Here is a 17,690-nt window from a genome sequence, read left to right as displayed (position 1 = left end):
CATTGCTTCCCTAAGGACTACTGCCATTACCAGAACACTAGAGAATGAAATAGCTAAACACTATGAAAAGGCCTTGCTGATAGAGCAAGCTAACAATGCTAAGCTAGACTGGTTCGCAGAGGTGTGTGGCTGTTTTGTTCGCTACAGTGCTGCTAACATCAGAAGTTGGCTTTTTTCTTGAATCCTGAAGTGGCAACATGTTCACAATACACAATTATCATCATGCCAGCTTCATTTCAATATATAATACTCAAACGCAACTCCAAAGCATTAAGATAAAGATCACATTATTTGTAAATTATGACTGAAATGTAACTTGTGCTTTATCCCAACCCTCCCAAAGACACATACATTTAGAGGTTGGAGCAGAGAGCTACCATACTGGGCACCCCTAGAGAAGTTGTTGTGGGGGGTGGGGGGACGACGACTAAGTGCCTTGCTCATGGGCACAATAACAGACAATGGCATCTAGGATTCCATACCAGAAACCCTCCTGTAGGCAGTTCACTTCCGGCCAATCTTTTTTCCCGTCAGACCTGGGATTCAAACTGGCCACCCTTCAGTTGCTGGCTCGCCTCTGACCACTACCTGCCGACCATTTGAATATTCTACTTTGATCCCCATGATTTGTATTACATAATATACAATGTGTACAACATGATACCAGGTTTAAAAGGTTGTTACCCTATTCAATATAGAATGTTCCAAACTCAAATTAGTCTTTCACCTCCAACATTTATTTACCTGTGAAACCCAGGATTACCATCATGCATTACCAGACATTCAGGCTTTATTACAGGACACTCAAGGTTTATAACATGTTACCAGTGTTGAAGTGGAAAAAAACAATCGATTAGGTAAATACTGAGCACTGATGGAGATGACCAGAGACAAGAAGTGTGATGGATAATACAAGAACCCCTGCTCTACTGTAGAATAACAGGTGAGGTGGGTAAATGCTATTTACATAAAAATATGGTGTGTTTACATGTTTTTCCTTGTAGTTGACTTTCTAATGCAGATGAACTCTGTCCGGTGTCAGGCCTGTGATATTTTAACTGGTGTGTCTTCAAATTTGACGACCGACTGAACGCCTTCCCACACCGAGAGCAGTGGAAAGGTTTCTCTCCTGTGTGTGTTAGCTGGTGTGTCTTTACCTTTTGAGAACTATTGAAACTTATCCAACATCGAGAGCACGGGTAAGGCTTCTCTCCTGTGTGAGTTAGCTGTTGTTTCTTTAATGCTTCTGTCTTAACTGACTGAAACTCTTCTCACACTGGGAGCAGTGGAAAGTTGTTGTGTTGTTTATGGTTTCCTGATGCTGTGGAACTGGGCTCACTGTCTGAACCTGGGTTGGAGATTTCTCCTGTGGGAATATGAACAGATATGGGGTTAGAATCAGGAACAGAGCATTGAAGGGGGCTTTAAAATACTTGATTCAAGCAGAAGCACAATAATAGCTTTAGAATCCCCTGTGGCCGCCAAGTCACCAATCTCCACGCCTGAACTTACCTGGGTCAGTGATACTATCTACTTCTTCCTCCTCTTCATCTCAATCTGGAGCAGACACTTCCCTGTTCTCCTTTTTTTCCCCCTTCACTCCTCTCTTCTCCACCTCCTCTTTCACTGCCATCTCCTCATGCTCTTCTTTGACTGCTCTCTCCTCCACCTCTTCTTCTTTGATTGCTCTCTTCTCAATTCCTCTCTCCTCCTCTTTAACAATCACATTGAGTTCCAGCGGTTGACTGGAGTCCTCCAGCTTCACTGACACCATCTCTGGACCCTGCTTTGAGGTTCTCTGGGCTGGAACACCACAGCCAGACCCCTGGGACTCTATGGACTTGGGTACAGACATGGAAGGCTAGAGATGGATCCAAAAGAGAAAGCGCAACAAGTGAAAGGTGAATAAAATTAAAAATACTAGAACAGCTTAGCCATCTAATTAAGGGATAAACCATGCATGCACAATATTCCATCCGAGGAATTTACTAATAAATTTAGCTAGCTAGCTAACGTTGCTAGAGCCATGACAACGATAGCTAACGTTAGCAATTTTGAGTTTAAGCTCTGAGTTAGCTTTAGCTTACTGACAAATCTGACCTTTCTCACTAGGATGAGATGATATCTAGAAGTTAGTTGAAAGCAAAGGCAAACCCAAATTATATTTGATTTATAATCACTGTAGCTGAGAATGTTCAACTCCAAGATACTCATTGGAGGTGAGTGGCAATGCGTTGTGGTGAAGTGTACCTCCGACTACATTGAGTTGGTATCAGTTGATACATCTAAAAATGTCCATTCTTTAATACATACCTGTGTTTGTCCTCTGTAAAGGCATTATTTTATTTGGATGCTGCAATCCGTAATTTTGACCTCTGTCAAATTGCAACGCGTAATCCAGACATGCACTACCACTTGATACTTGGCAGAGGTCACGTAAAAAAATATATGTTGACCACGTATTGCAGCACCCAAAGAAAATAACGCCTTTACACAGGACAAACATAGGTATAAGGTATGCATTAAACAATTTACATTTTAGGCCTCCCGAGTGGCGCAGTGGTCTAAGGCACTGCGTTGCAGTTGCTAGCTGTGCCACTAGAGATCCTGGTTCGAGCCCAGGCTCTGTCGCATCCGGCCGTGACCGGGAGACCCATGGGGCAGCGCACAATTACCCCAGCTTCGTTCGTGTTAGGTGAGGGTTTGGCTGGCAGGGATGTCCTTGTCCAATCGCGCTCTAGCGACTCCTGTGGCGGGCCGGGCGCAGTACACGCTGACACGGTCGCCAGGTGCAGGGTTTCCTCCGACATATTGGTGCGGCTGGCTTCTGGGTTAAGCGGGCATTGTGTCAAGAAGCAGCGTGGCTTGGTTGGGTTGTTTCAGAGGTTGCAGCGATGAGACAAGACTAACTACCAATTGGATACCACGACATAAGGGGTAAAAATAATTGACATTTTTACAAGTATCGACTGATACCGACCTCGAATTTTCCGGTGGTATTGATGGCCATGAAACAGAAAAATATAATTTACTTAAAGGACCCCCCCAGGCTAAGTTCCCACCACTATTACTAGGTAATTTCCTGTCCTAGAGAGGAATGCACATTTAGGTTCCATCTCCGAAGAATGAGGAAGGCTACTTATACATATTCACGGACTGGGAATTTCTAGGTGGAGTTGATTAAACATCAACAAACAGGAGCACTGACAACTGTCAGTGTAGTGTAGCTAGCTATCATGCTAACCTTCTCTAGCTAGCTAACTGTTGTTTCTGGGGGTTTTGTTTTATTACACCTTATTCAAAATATTAGCCGGCTGGTTCTGGAGCTGGCTCTATGGCTGGTTCTGGAGCTGGCTCTATGGCTGGTTCTGGAGCTGGCTCTATGGCTGGTTCTGGAGCTGGCTCTATGGCTGGTTCTGGAGCTGGCTCTATGGCTGGTTCTGGAGCTGGCTCTATTGCTGGTTCTGGAGCTGGCTCTATGGCTGGTTCTGGAGCTGGCTCTATGGCTGGTTCTGGAGCTGGCTCTATGGCTGGTTCTGGAGCTGGCTCTATGGCTGGTTCTGGAGCTGGCTCTATGGCTGGTTCTGGAGCTGGCTCTATGGCTGGTTCTGGAGCTGGCTCTATGGCTGGTTCTGGAGCTGGCTCTATGGCTGGTTCTGGAGCTGGCACTATGGCTGGTTCTGGAGCTGGCTCTATGGCTGGTTCTGGAGCTGGCTCTATGGCTGGTTCTGGAGCTGGCTCTATGGCTGGTTCTGGAGCTGGCTCTATGGCTGGTTCTGGAGCTGGCTCTATGGCTGGTTCTGGAGCTGGCACTATGGCTGGTTCTGGAGCTGGCTCTATGGCTGGTTCTGGAGCTGGCTCTATGGCTGGTTCTGGAGCTGGCTCTATGGCTGGTTCTGGAGCTGGCTCTATGGCTGGTTCTGGAGCTGGCACTATGGCTGGTTCTGGAGCTGGCTCTATGGCTGGTTCTGGAGCTGGCTCTATGGCTGGTTCTGGAGCTGGCTCTATGGCTGGTTCTGGAGCTGGCTCTATGGCTGGTTCTGGAGCTGGCACTATGGCTGGTTCTGGAGCTGGCACTATGGCTGGTTCTGGAGCTGGCTCTATGGCTGGTTCTGGAGCTGGCTCTATGGCTGGTTCTGGAGCTGACTCTATGGCTGGTTCTGGAGCTGGCTCTATGGCTGGTTCTGGAGCTGGCTCTATGGCTGGTTCTGGAGCTGGCTCTATGGCTGGTTCTGGAGCTGGCTCTATGGCTGGTTCTGGAGCTGGCACTATGGCTGGTTCTGGAGCTGGCTCTATGGCTGGTTCTGGAGCTGGCTCTATGGCTGGTTCTGGAGCTGGCTCTATGGCTGGTTCTGGAGCTGGCTCTATGGCTGGTTCTGGAGCTGGCTCTATGGCTGGTTCTGGAGCTGGCACTATGGCTGGTTCTGGAGCTGGCTCTATGGCTGGTTCTGGAGCTGGCTCTATGGCTGGTTCTGGAGGTGGCTCTATGGCTGGTTCTGGAGCTGGCACTATGGCTGGTTCTGGAGCTGGCTCTATGGCTGGTTCTGGAGCTGGCTCTATGGCTGGTTCTGGAGCTGGCTCTATGGCTGGTTCTGGAGCTGGCACTATGGCTGGTTCTGGAGTTGGCTCTATGGCTGGTTCTGGAGCTGGCTCTATGGCTGGTTCTGGAGCTGGCTCTATGGCTGGTTCTGGAGCTGGCACTATGGCTGGTTCTGGAGTTGGCTCTATGGCTGGTTCTGGAGCTGGCTCTATGGCTGGTTCTGGAGTTGGCTCTATGGCTGGTTCTGGAGCTGGCTCTATGGCTGGTTCTGGAGCTGGCTCTATGGCTGGTTCTGGAGCTGGCTCTATGGCTGGTTCTGGAGGTGGCTCTACACACCACACCTCCAACTAGGCCACCAGCTTGGCAATCTGAGTACTCAGACCAAGCCACCACACCTCCCACTGGGCCACCAGCTTGGCAATCTGAGTACTCAGACCAAACCACCACACCTCCAACTGGGCCACCAGCTTGGCAATCTGAGTACTCAGACCAAACCACCACACCGACTGTGTTGGGCCAGTAACCAAATGGTAGCTGGATCAAATCCCCGAGCTGTGATCTGTGAGCTGCTCTGACAGCTGGTGCTTAAAGCTAGTGAGGGAGATAAGTGTTTCCAGTTTTACAGATTTTTGTAGTTCGTTCCAGTCATTGGCAGCAGAGAACTGGAAGAGAGGAGGAAGGAGGAATTGGCTTTGGGGGTGACCAGAGAGATATACCTGCTGGAGCGCGTGCTACAGGTGGATGCTGCTAAGGTGACCAGTGAGTTGAGATATGGGGGGACTTTACCTAGCAGGGTCTTGTAGATGACCTGGAGCCAGTGGGTTTGGCGACGAGTATGAAGCGAGGGCCAGCCAACGAGAGCGTACAGGTCGCAGTGGTGTATATGGGGCTTTGGTGACAAAACGGATGGCACTGTGATAGACAGCATCTAGTTTATTGAGTAGGGTATTGGAGGCTATTTTGTAAATGACAGTGACAAAGTCAAGGATCGGTCGGATGGTCAGTTTTAAGGGGGAATGTTTGGCAGCATGAGTGAAGGATGCTTTGTTGCAAAATAGGAAGCCAATTCTAGATTTAACTTTGGATTGGAGATTTTTGATGTGAGTCTGGAAGGAGAGTTTACAGTCTAACCAGACACCTAGGTATTTGTAGTTGTCCACATATTCTAAGTCAGAACCATCCAGAGTAGTGATGCTGGACGGACGGGCGGGCAGGTGCGGGCAGCGATCGGTTGAAGAGCATGCATTTAGTTTTACTTGTATTTAAGAGCAGTTGGAGGCCACGGAAGGAGAGTTGTATGGCATTGAAGCTCGTCTGTTAACACAGTGTCCAAAGAAGGGCCAGAAGTATACAGAATGGTATCGTCTGCGTAGAGGTGGATCAGACACTCACCAGCAGCAAGAGCGACATCATTGATGTATACAGAGAAAAGAGTTGGCCCAAGAATTGAACCCTGTGGCAACCCCATAGAGACTGCCAGAGGCCCGGACAACAGGCCATCCGATTTGACACATTGAACTCTATCAGAGAAGTAGTTGGAGAACCAGGCGAGGCAATCATTTGAGAAACCAAGGCTACTGAGTCTGCCGATGATGTGGTGATTGACAGAGTCGAAAGCCTTGGCCAGGTCAATGAATACGGATGCACAGTATTGTTTCTTATCGATGGCGGTTACGATATCATTTAGGACCTTGACCATGGCTGAGGTGCAGCCATGACCAGCTCTGAAGCCAGATTGCATAGCGGAGAAGGTGTGGTGGGATTCAAAATGGTCGGTAATCTGTTTGTTGACTTGGCTTTCGAAGACCTTAGAATGGCAGGGTAGGATAGATATAGGTCTGTAGCAGTTTGGGTCAAGAGTGTCCACCCCTTTGAAGAGGGGGATGACTGCAGCTGCTTTCCAATCTTTGTAGTTTGAGGGTTGTTGGTCATATGACCAAGGAGCTATTGAAATTAGAAACATTGAAAAGCATTGAAAATGGATGTAAAATTGCATGAGATGAAAATAGACAAAAGTTTGTGCTACATATAAGACTACTCCGTGGATATTCTGAAAGTAGTTTGAGGGTTGTTGGTCATATGACTAAGGAGCAATTGACATTTTTAAAAATGTAAAATCTCATGAGATGCAAATGGACAAACAAAATGGTGTGCAATGTGTAGGCCCACTGAGTGGACATTCTGAACCCTGTTTGAGGTGTGTGGGTCACATGACCAAAGCACTATTGAATTTTAAAAATATATATTTTAACAGTGAGATGTAAATTGACAAAAAAAAAGTGTGTGCAATATGTTTCTGCCATCAGGTTACCTAGAACCAGTTTTGAACGTTTTAGCAGTAATGGTTAAAAATAGCTACTGAATTTTTTTGGAACATTTATTTGTCACTATGTTGACGGTCCCTAACTGCTGTTGGTGGACGTAAGGAAAACTACAGGCGAATACCCGTCGAATATCCAACCTGAATCGGTCTTACCACTAATTTACTAGCTAGTGATCAGAGTTGCCAATGGATTAACGATTCACACGTCATATTTGACATTTTTGTCTTGATAATAAATAATGTGATCATTTACAACACAGGTTCTTAAAGATAAACAAGTGATTGTTATGCTAGATTGCTGCCTTACAAACAGCAAGCCTAACGTTAGCTGTAGACCAAAGCGGTGTTGTGCGGTCAGTTTCTCCAGCTTGGCTCGAAGCTCCTCAATTTCACTTACCTGCTCATGATTTGACATTAGGGACATGTCCAGGGCTGCGGGTTCAGGGACTGCACAGTAATCATGGGTCTGGACCGGATCAGAGACGGCACAGTCCATATGCAGCGCACCTTGTCCTTCATCTTCCTCAGTCGGAGAAGGAGGTTTCAGTCTTCTTTCCCAAACACCAGGTCTCTTTTGAATGTGCCTGTTCCACGCGAAGACTGTAGGAACAACACCTCTTTTTAGGTATTGTCGCCCCCCAATTTTTCCCTCAACAAAGTCACTCTCGACGAAATGTGTACTACACCTTTGTGTGTTTGGTGACAGTAGTTGTCACGACGTACTGCCACCAACCACCTTTTTCTGAGCTCTACATCGTCCGGGAAACGATGGAAGCTCACAATACCATTATATCTTGAAGAAACTGAACACAGAGGCACTGAACAATGTTCATTAGCACCTCCTTCGCGGGGCTGTAATTTAAACCTAGTCATTGCGAACAAGTTCAGTCAGAAATGCATCGACAACAGTTAGCTAGCTAGTAAGCTAATGATAAAAACAATAACGGAAATCGTTCCGGAAGTCACCTGGTAGGATGTAAAATAGAACGTGGGAGGCGGTATAATGCATAGAGCCTATTGGATATTGTTGACATGCTGATCGGATGCACGTGACAAAAATCTCACCACTAAATAATGCTGGCTGTATTTATTTTATTATTATTTTACCTTTAACTAGGCAAGTCAGTTAAGAACAACTTCTTATTTTCAATGGAAAGGTTATGTTGGAAAGCTTGATCCTACCTAGATACTTGATTTTGAAAGTTGACAGCTCTTGTTGTTCTGGCTAGCTACGTTGAGACTTCTTCTTCTGTGGATTTTACAATGCAGTTGGCAACCAACTTTAAGGTGCATTACCGCCACCAACTGGACTGGAGTGTGGACCAGAGACAGTGAAGGTCTAAATCCTACCCAATAATCTCGTCTCCCTAAGGAAACGAAATACATAATTAGATAGTATTTCCCCTGAAGATTTCCCCAGCAGTTCACTTAATCCTGGCTTTTCATCCCCTCTCGAGTGGCACAGCGGTCTAAGGCACTGCATCTTAGTGCTAGAGGCGTCACTGTAGACACCCTGGTTCGAATCCAGGCTGTATCACAACCGGCCATGATTGGGAGTCCCATAGGGCAGCGCACAATTGGTCATCCGGGTTTGACCGGTGTAGGCTGTCATTTTAAATAAGAATTTGTTCTTAACTGACTTGCCTAGTTAAATAAAGGTTAAATGTATTTCATTTTTAAATTACTCCTCAAATCTAAGAACAATCGCTCCCTTTCCCTCACACATTTCTGGCACTGAAATAGAACATGTTCCGCACACTCCATCTCCTCCTGACAATGATCACACCTCCCAGTTGGATGTTTCCCCACCAATTTCAATGTACCATTGAGCCTTGTGTGTCCTAGTCTCAGCCTTGTGACTACACTTTCCTCCCTTCTCTCTCGGCCTGAGAACCTCCCTGGCCCCACCTTTTCCTGGATCTTATACAGATGTCTTCCCTTTCTCTCCCTGTTCCAGAACTCTTGCCACTATTATTTACCACTGTTCTTATTAACCACTTGGATTTTGCTTTACTGATTGACAATTCCATCTCAACACTAGGATGTTTAAGAGCCTGCTTGGCGATAACATCCACCTCCTCATTCCCCTCTACTCCCACATGAGCTGGTACCCAGAGGAACATCGCAAATACCCCCATCTGTTTCACCCTATACAAACACTGCAAAACCTCATACAATACATCATGTCTGCTCTGAGACGTAAACTAATTCAAGCCCATCAGTGCTGCACAGGAATCAGAGCAGATGACTACTCTGTCTGGCCTCACCTCTTCCACCCACTCTGCAGCCAAGAGTATGGCCAACAACTCCATTGTGTAAATAGATAAATGATGCGTTGCTATTTTCGTCACCTTAAACTCAGGAACACTAATAGCTGCTCCTGTCCTCCCTGTTCTAGGGTCCTTAGATCCATCTGTGAATATATTCAAGAAAGCATAGTATTGTGTTCTTAAATGTCACTTACAACTGAATCTACTACATCTCTTACCCTCTCAAGCAACCCTAGATCTATCACTGGTTGAGGGAGAAACTGAGGTGAGATAGCAGGAAGAAACAAAGAGGGGCTAAATTCCCTCCCAAACAAACCCATCTCTCTCGCCATGTAATTGCCTATCCACCCAAAGCTTGTATTCAGATTTCGTTCATGTTCCCAGCACTCTAGGATAATATTTTTTGTAGGATGTGTAACGTTATGTCCGTGTAGATTTACCCACTATGTCATGGTTAGCTGTTGTCTTCTTAACTTTAACAGCATCTCTCCCAACTCTACCTGCATCGCTGCCACTGGGGAGGTCCTGAGTGCTCCACAACATATTCTTATGGCTTGGGCCTGGATAATATCTAGCTTTTTCAAAGATGTCTGAGCTGCTGTCCATATGATTCTATCTGACCCCCATTCCTGACAAGAAATTAAATATTTTCAATTCAATATTTATTTCCTTTGACAACTACTCTGTTAATATGCTCCGCCCATGTCATTTGAGCGTCCAACCAGACCCCCAGGAACCTAAACCCCTCCCACCCTCTCCAGATTCCTTCCAAACAGCTTCAAGTATAATTCCTCCCCAACCATCCTTCTAGAAAAAAAAACTGTCTGTGTTTTCTCAAGTGAAAACTTGAAGACCCACCTGAGGGACCACTGATCAACTTCAGTAATTGCTTCTTGAACTCTTCTGGCTGTATAGGTAATATTTCTCCCTCTCTTCCACAGCGCTCCATCATCCACAAATAATGACCTCTGAATATCAGCTCTCACCTGGGAGAATACATCGTTAATCATAATGGAGAACAAAAAAGGACTAATGACATTTCCCTGGGGGGTACCATTATGACACTTCCCTGGGGAGTACCATTATGACACTTCCCTGAGGGGTACCATTATGACACTTCCCTAGGGGGTACCATTTTGACACTTCCCTGAGGGGTGCCATTATGACACTCCCCTGGGGGGTACCATTATGACACTTACCTGAGGGGTACCATTTTGACACTTCCCTGGGGGGTACCATTATGACACTTACCTGAGGGGTACCATTATGACACTTCCCTGCGGGGTACCATTTTGACACTTCCCTGAGGGGTGCCATTATGACACTTCCCTGGGGTGTACCATTATGATACTTCCCTGAGGGGTACTATTATCTACCTCATAGCTTTCTGACATAGAGCTCCCCACCCTCACTAGTATTGATCGCCCAAAAAGAAAATACTTTATCCAGTTAAAGACCCTTCCTCCAACCCCCATGTTATCCAGCTTGGTAAGTAGGCCTTCCTTCCTTCCACATCATATCATAGGCATTCTCTACATCAAAGAAAACAGCTACCACCACCTACTTATTTGCCTGTGACTCAAGGCAGTACAGGATCCATCGTTCCCCTGCCTTTCCTGAACCCACTTTGATGTGGTGACAGTCCTCTACTCGCCAGAAAGTAAGTAAGCCTTTCTGTTATCATCCTTTCCATAAGTGAGATGTAAACTCTATCGGCCTATAGCTTGAAAGATTAGTAGGGTCATTCCCTGGTTTTCCTATTGGCACCACTACCGCCTGCTTCCAACTTCCAGGCAGTTCCCTTCCTGCCACACCTTATTGTAAAGGCCCAATATTTTCCCCATTGCAGTGTTACTGAGATGAGCCATCATGATGTAACACATCTCACCCTTCCCAGGAGATGTTACCCCAGCTTAACGTTAATGCTCTCTTAATCTCAGCCAACGTAAAAGGGCCATTCAATGTCACCAACACCATCTTTCTCTGATCTAGGACCTCCGGATGTTCTCTTCTGAACCTCTCTCTCCCACTCTGCCCGTCTTCTGTCAGATTATTTGAGCTGTGCACCTTGGGCTATCATCTCTGCCTTCTCCATATCTCTCACTGCAACAGTCTCCCCACTTTTCAGCACAGGGAGATCCCAATCTCAGCTGATCCCAGTTCTCCTCTAGGGGCTAGGGGGCAGTATTTTCACGGCCGGATGAAAAACGTACCCAATTTAAACAGATTACTACCCCGGCCCAGAAAATAGAATATGCATATTATTAGTAGATTTGGATAGAAAACACTCTGACGTTTCTAAAACTGTTTGAATGGTGTCTCTAAGTATAACAGAACTCATATGGCAGGCAAAAACCTGAGAAAAAATACAAGCAGGAAATGAAAATTTTGTGGCTGTACTATTTTCAAGTCATTGGCAATAAAACACACAGTGACAAAGGATTCATTTTGCACTTCCTATGGCTTCCACTAGATGTCAACGATCTTTATAAAGTGGTTTGAAGCGTCTATGATGAACAGAGACCGAATGAGAAGGAAGGGAAGTTGACGTCCCTGGGATGTCATCACTTCATTATTGTGCGCACATGTACGTTCATGTGAGGCGAGACCTTTTTCAAAACTTGTTTCAAGACACAGGAGAGGTCGGGTTGAAATATTACTGATGTTTCACGTTAAAAATGGACCAAAAGATTGACGTTAAACAACGTTTGAACGAACGTAAATAGATTTTTTTTTTTACTTTTCTTCGTGACTTTTTCCCTCCCGCGCCCTACATTTTGAGTAGCCTACCGAACGCGCTAACAACACGGAACAGCATGGAGTTATTTGGACATAAATTATGAACTTCATCGAAAAAAAACAACATTTGTTGCTAGCAATCCCGTCACAGGGATTAGGTTACCCTCGATCCCCAAGAGGTTTCATCCCCCATACCTCTCCCACAGGAGTGGTCCAGAACCTGTGCCAATACACCCTCTTAGCTGCTTGAGAACGCCCTCACAGACAAAAGGGGAAATGCCCTCTCTTACCGTCTTCTTCTTCTTCTTGGGGTTTATTGGCGAACTACACGCAAAAAGGTTTATTGTCGCCACCAACTGGAGGGGGGTGAAAAATTCAATGAAGAAAATGTCATTCCACTATAGGGAAGATAATTAACGTTAATTCACACAAACTACAAATAATAATAATAATATATATTCCCACTGGAACTGCCCTGACATAACGGTATCCTCAAATCCCCTGCTCAGGCTCTGTGGCCCGAGAGGGTGGGACTGCACCAGACAGTAGTCCATGTAGCTTTGACGTTAAGTCTTAAAATCCCAGAAATAGCCTCAGCTGCAGAAACTACGATGTCAATCTTTCTTGACCTCTCTTCAACTTGCCCAGTGCGGTTTACCACCATTGATATAAAAGCGACAAAGTCCACTTTCTTCACGTGTAGCATGTCTGGATCCTGTTGAGGACACTCAGGCCTCTGTGCATATTGCTGTATAGGCCCACTGGTATTCATGTCTGGATCCTGTTGAGGACACTCAGGCCTCTGTGCATGTTGCTGTATAGGCCCACTGGTATTCATGTCTGGATCCTGTTGAGGACACTCAGGCCTCTGTGCATGTTGCTGTATAGGCCCACTGGTATTCATGTCTGGATCCTGTTGAGGACACTCAGGCCTCTGTGCATGTTGCTGTATAGGCCCACTGGTATTCATGTCTGGATCCTGTTGAGGACACTCAGGCCTCTGTGCATGTTGCTGTATAGGCCCACTGGTATTCATGTCTGGATCCTGTTGAGGACACCCAGGCCTCTGTGGATGTTGCTGTTTAGGCCCACTGGTATTCATGTCTGGATCCTGTTGAGGACACCCAGGCCTCTGTGCATGTTGCTGTTTAGGCCCACTGGTATTCACAACCATCGGGCTTTCTGCTCTTTCTACCCTTTCTACTGCTTCATAGGAGACAGACTGAACTGCCCTGATTCTGGCCACCTCCATCTCTTTCACCCTATTTGGGCATTCCAAGGATATCGCCTCACGCTCTCCACCACAGTTACAACACTATATTCCCTTGCTATTCTCTACTATTGTACAGTGTCCATCAAAGTGATCTCCCCCACACATCCCACATCTCGACTTCTTCCGTCTGCAGACACTTTCAACATGACCAAACAACTTATACTGCAATGGCATGGACACGAAAACTCTGACAGTGTAGTACACATATCCCAGCTGCACTCGGTTCGGTAAGGACTCAAAAACACAAGAACAGACAAATTATTCATCCTACGGACATCGACCACTACGGACATTCCACCACTACGAACATCGACCACTCCGAACATCGACCACTCCGAACATCGACCACTCCGAACATCGACCACTCCGAACATCAACCACTCCGAACATTTTCTTTTTTATATCAATGTTAACTTCTTCCAACTCTCCAGAAATGACTATTTTGACAGGTGCCCTGTTCTGAAGCGCAAAGCACGACACAGGATCATCATCAACTGGAGTGAGGCCCAACAAACGTTCCTTCTGATCAGCAGAAACACAAGAAATTAATACAAGCGCACTCCTCATGATCTTCACCAAATGTACTTTATCTACTCAATGTATCCACCAAGTCGGGCCCCAATACTCTCCGAAAATGAACTCCTACCAGACATGAAGGGGTGTTACTAGCGGACTAAACTCCACTCCATGGTGAAGGACGTTTCTGATGAACTTCACTAACGGAGTGGAGCCGAGACCAGGCTTTGTGGTATCTAGCTCCGGCTATTGATGGGTGGTTCGCGAACGAACTGATCTTTTTGAACTGATCATTTTGGTGAACGTCGGGAACCGAATCGCATCGGTGAAAAAGCTGTTCATTTGGTTCCCTAATTTGCAAACTGCTACTACTGCTTTTTGAGCTCAAAACAACGTTTTTCTGCAGATAACTTACAAAAGAATTCTCTAAAGAAGGTGAATCCTCACTGCAGAAACAATAGTGTCGAGAGTGCATCTATCTGGTCCACGTGGATCTTTTTCAGCACATTTTTTATGTTTTGTTTTTTTGCCGGCCAGAGAATCATTTGGCCAGGTAAATATTTATTTGAACGTGCATTTCAAGATTTGACATAATGGTAGCCTACCCTTTAGGCTTTACAATGGATATTACATTTTTTTAAGGTTTTATGTCGATTGTTAAGCAATTTGAACGAAGAGCTGTTTGGGAGCCAAATGAGCCGACTCTTTTACCTGTACGGAGCCAAATAAGCCAGCTCACTGAAAAAACTCTGAATGGACATCACTAGCTCCAGCTACATCCATTCACCACCGACCGTTTCCTTGTTGAGATTCAATTGGCACATGCGCATTTACGCTGAGTTGCCGTCAGAGCAACCGCAATGAGCAAACAGTCAGTGATTGTGTCTGATTTAAGGTTTATAAAATGTATGGGTTTCAGCAAACAAAGAAAGGCAGGCAACTACAGAGGACAAATGTAGGTACTAGGTGGGCGTTTCATTATTTACATTTTTTAAAGTATTGACCTTGGGTGAATCGATGTAGTCAGAGGTAGTCCACAAAGCCTGGTCTCGGCTTCTCCATTGGTGAAGTTTATCAGAAACTCCCTTCACCATGGAGTGGAGTTTAGTCCGCTATTGTATTACCAACACTCTATGTTCCCTTTCCCACATCAAGTTAGCGTATTTTTTATATTATTTTGGACAAAAGTCCATTTGTCCTTATCTTCACCAACATCCGATTCAAGCTTCATCTCTGATTCGCCCTCTCTGACCAGAACAAAATATGTGCTTTCATCGTAATGATAGGGGAATTGGGGGTAGTTAGCCCCCTCGAGTAACCGCCCCCCCCCTGTAACTCACATAAAGACCACACGATTCAAGATGTCACCAAATTATTTTCACAACACTTACCCTGGTTTACACTGCTCTTACAAAAAATGCCCTCTGTGTCATCACAACTGTTGGAGATATTTCAACAAAACTATTTTGTGGTAAGTTGATCAAATTTTTGATATTTTTTAAAAGTTGTAGATATTTTCCAATGTTAGATCTAGAACTGTTTTTAAATATACAAGTAGGAAAGCCATAAGATAAATAATCCACCTGTTTAGAGAGAAATGTTTAGATCATTTTTGAGTAAAGTAGTAATATGTTGGATGAGTATGTTGGAGGAAACTCACCCCCCCCTCCCCCACTCGTCCCTGGGGGCTAGTTACCCCTTCATGGTTATGTATTTAGACAATGACTAGCCCAGTTAGAGCTAGTTTATGCTAACTTGCTAGCTAGCAACTTCACTAGCACGTTTCTGGGAGAGTGTAAACTAAACCAGGTCAGTCCACCATGTGAAGATAGGGAATTATTACAACACTCAATAGTATTTATTTATTTTTAACCTTTATTTAACTAGGCAAGTCAGTTCAACAAATTCTTATTTACAATGATGGCCTTGCTCAGGAGCAGAACGACAGATTTTACCTTGGCAGCTCAGGGATTCGATCTAGCAACCTTTCGGTTACTGGCCCAACGCTCTAACCACTAGGCTACCTGCCGCGCCTAGTACAGTCAAATTCAAAATCAAATCAAATTTTATTAGTCACATGCACCCGACTACAACCTTACAGTGAAATGCTTACTGACAAGCCCTTAACCAACAATGCAGTTTAAAAAAATATATAGATAAGAATAAGAAATAAAAGTAACATGTAATTAAAGAGCAGCAGTAAAATAACAATAGCGAGACTTTGTACAGGGGGGGTAATGGTACAGAGTCAATGTGCAGGGGCACCAGTTAGTTGAGGTAATATGTAGAGTTATTAAATTGAGTATGCATAGATGATAACAACAGAGAGTAGCAGCGGTGTAAAAGAGGGGGAGAGGGAGGGGGTGTGGGCAATGCAAATAGCCTGGGTAGCCATTTGATTAGGTGTTTAGGAGTCCTATGGCTTGGGGGTGGAAGCTGTTTAGAAGCCTCTTGGACCGAGACTTGGCACTCCGGTACCGCTTGCCGTGCGGTAGCAGAGAGAACAGTCTATGACTAGGGTGGCTGGAGTCTTTGACAATTTTTAGGGCCTTCCTCTGACACCGCCTGGTATAGAGGTCCTGGATGGCAGGAAGCTTGGCCCCAGTGATGTACTGGGCCGTTCGCACTACCCTCTATAGTGTCTTGCAGTCGGAGGCCTAGCAGTTGCCATTCCAGGCTGTGATGCAACCAGTCAGGATGCTCTCGATGGTGCAGCTTTAAAACCTTTTGAGGATCTGGGGACCCATGCCAAACCTTTTCAGTCTCCTGAAGGGGAATAGGTTTTGTCGTGCCCTCTTCACAACTGTCTTGGTGGGCTTGGACCATGTTAGTTTGTTGATGATGTGGACACCAAGGAACTTGAAGCTCTCAACCTGCTCCACTGCAGCCCCGTCGATGAGAATGGGGGCGTGCTCAGTCCTCTTTTTCCTGTAGTCCACAATCATCTCCTTTGTCTATTAGCATGAGTGTGTGTATATACAGTAAAAATCACGTATTGCTTTTCAGGGCAGGTTGTCGTTTATAGGCGATATAATGTATATGTGTGATTGTCCTGAATTGATATGTGAGAGCTCTGGTGAGTAAGGTTTCTAATGTATTTACCTGTAAACCACGTTTTCTGACTCTCCTGGCAGGTGAAATCCCTTCAGATCATGGACGCACGGCACAGCAAATGTACTCTGAAAGTAACACATTACTAACTACTCGTTACCAATTACTGTAACTAACATTATTACTGTAACTAACATTATTACTCAAATACAAATTCTAATTCATTGTAGTACCTTGTTACTGACAAAAGTAATAGTATTACTGTAAAATGTTATGTTACTGTGTTAAACCCCGACACAGGTGAATTGACATCAATTTGCACAAATAAAATGTAGTACTTGAGTCCAGGACTCAGACTAGGTTTATTACTGTAAAACCCTGTGTTACTAATGTGTTTCCCCAACACTGGTGCAATAACATCAATATGCAAATCAAACATTCCCAAGAGGAGAGTGATTGACTTGAGATAATATACATTTTGTTTAGAAAGTTTTGATTTATGCAGATAGAAACTTAATGCCTTTCTGGAAGAAAATACACTTTAATTAAAACATGATGTCATAATTCATACTCTTTAGTACATTTTCATATGAGAATATTACAAATGAACTTCAGGTCTTGCAGGATAATTTGCAGAGCCTGGGGTCAAGTGTTAACACACGCAGACAGTCACATGTACTCTTTTCCCGACCGGAGACCGGAGTTCAATCCACCCTCCCACCTCCCCCTCTGTTAACAAAGTGTTAAAAGGTAAAACATACATGTAAAAAAGGTTTAACAGAATAATTACAAAAATAGTCAGTCAATATTAGTTAGATATGTAGATGCCCAGCTTGGCAACTCCATTATAAGGTCAGTGTTGGGCACTGCACTGTGCTTTACTTCCTGATGTTCTTTCAGCATTTCTTTCCATTTAAAACAATTCCCGCACTGATCACTGCTGTGTATTCTCTGGTGTTGCTTTAGATTTCCTTTCTC

At 45.0% G+C, this 17,690-nt stretch overlaps 1 protein-coding gene across 1 annotated transcript; it reads right to left on the bottom strand.

Moving 5' to 3' along the window:
• Window positions 1–529: 529 nt before the first annotated feature.
• On the bottom strand, window positions 530–7,803 carry LOC115147707 (uncharacterized). Its single transcript, XM_029690011.1, has 4 exons — window positions 7,550–7,803; window positions 7,261–7,463; window positions 1,513–1,861; window positions 530–1,366 (listed from the first exon to the last, which is right to left on the bottom strand). Exons 1-3 carry the CDS (start codon window positions 7,734–7,736, stop codon window positions 1,553–1,555), a joined length of 699 nt encoding a protein of 232 aa, XP_029545871.1. The 5' UTR covers window positions 7,737–7,803; the 3' UTR covers window positions 530–1,366; window positions 1,513–1,552.
• Window positions 7,804–17,690: the final 9,887 nt, after the last annotated feature.

This window comes from Salmo trutta, chromosome 14 (assembly GCF_901001165.1).
Source record: "Salmo trutta chromosome 14, fSalTru1.1, whole genome shotgun sequence".
Taxonomy (NCBI): Eukaryota; Metazoa; Chordata; class Actinopteri; order Salmoniformes; family Salmonidae; genus Salmo; species Salmo trutta.
The sequence above is the reverse complement of the archived record's forward strand: the minus strand, read 5'-3'. Positions and strand labels throughout refer to the sequence as shown.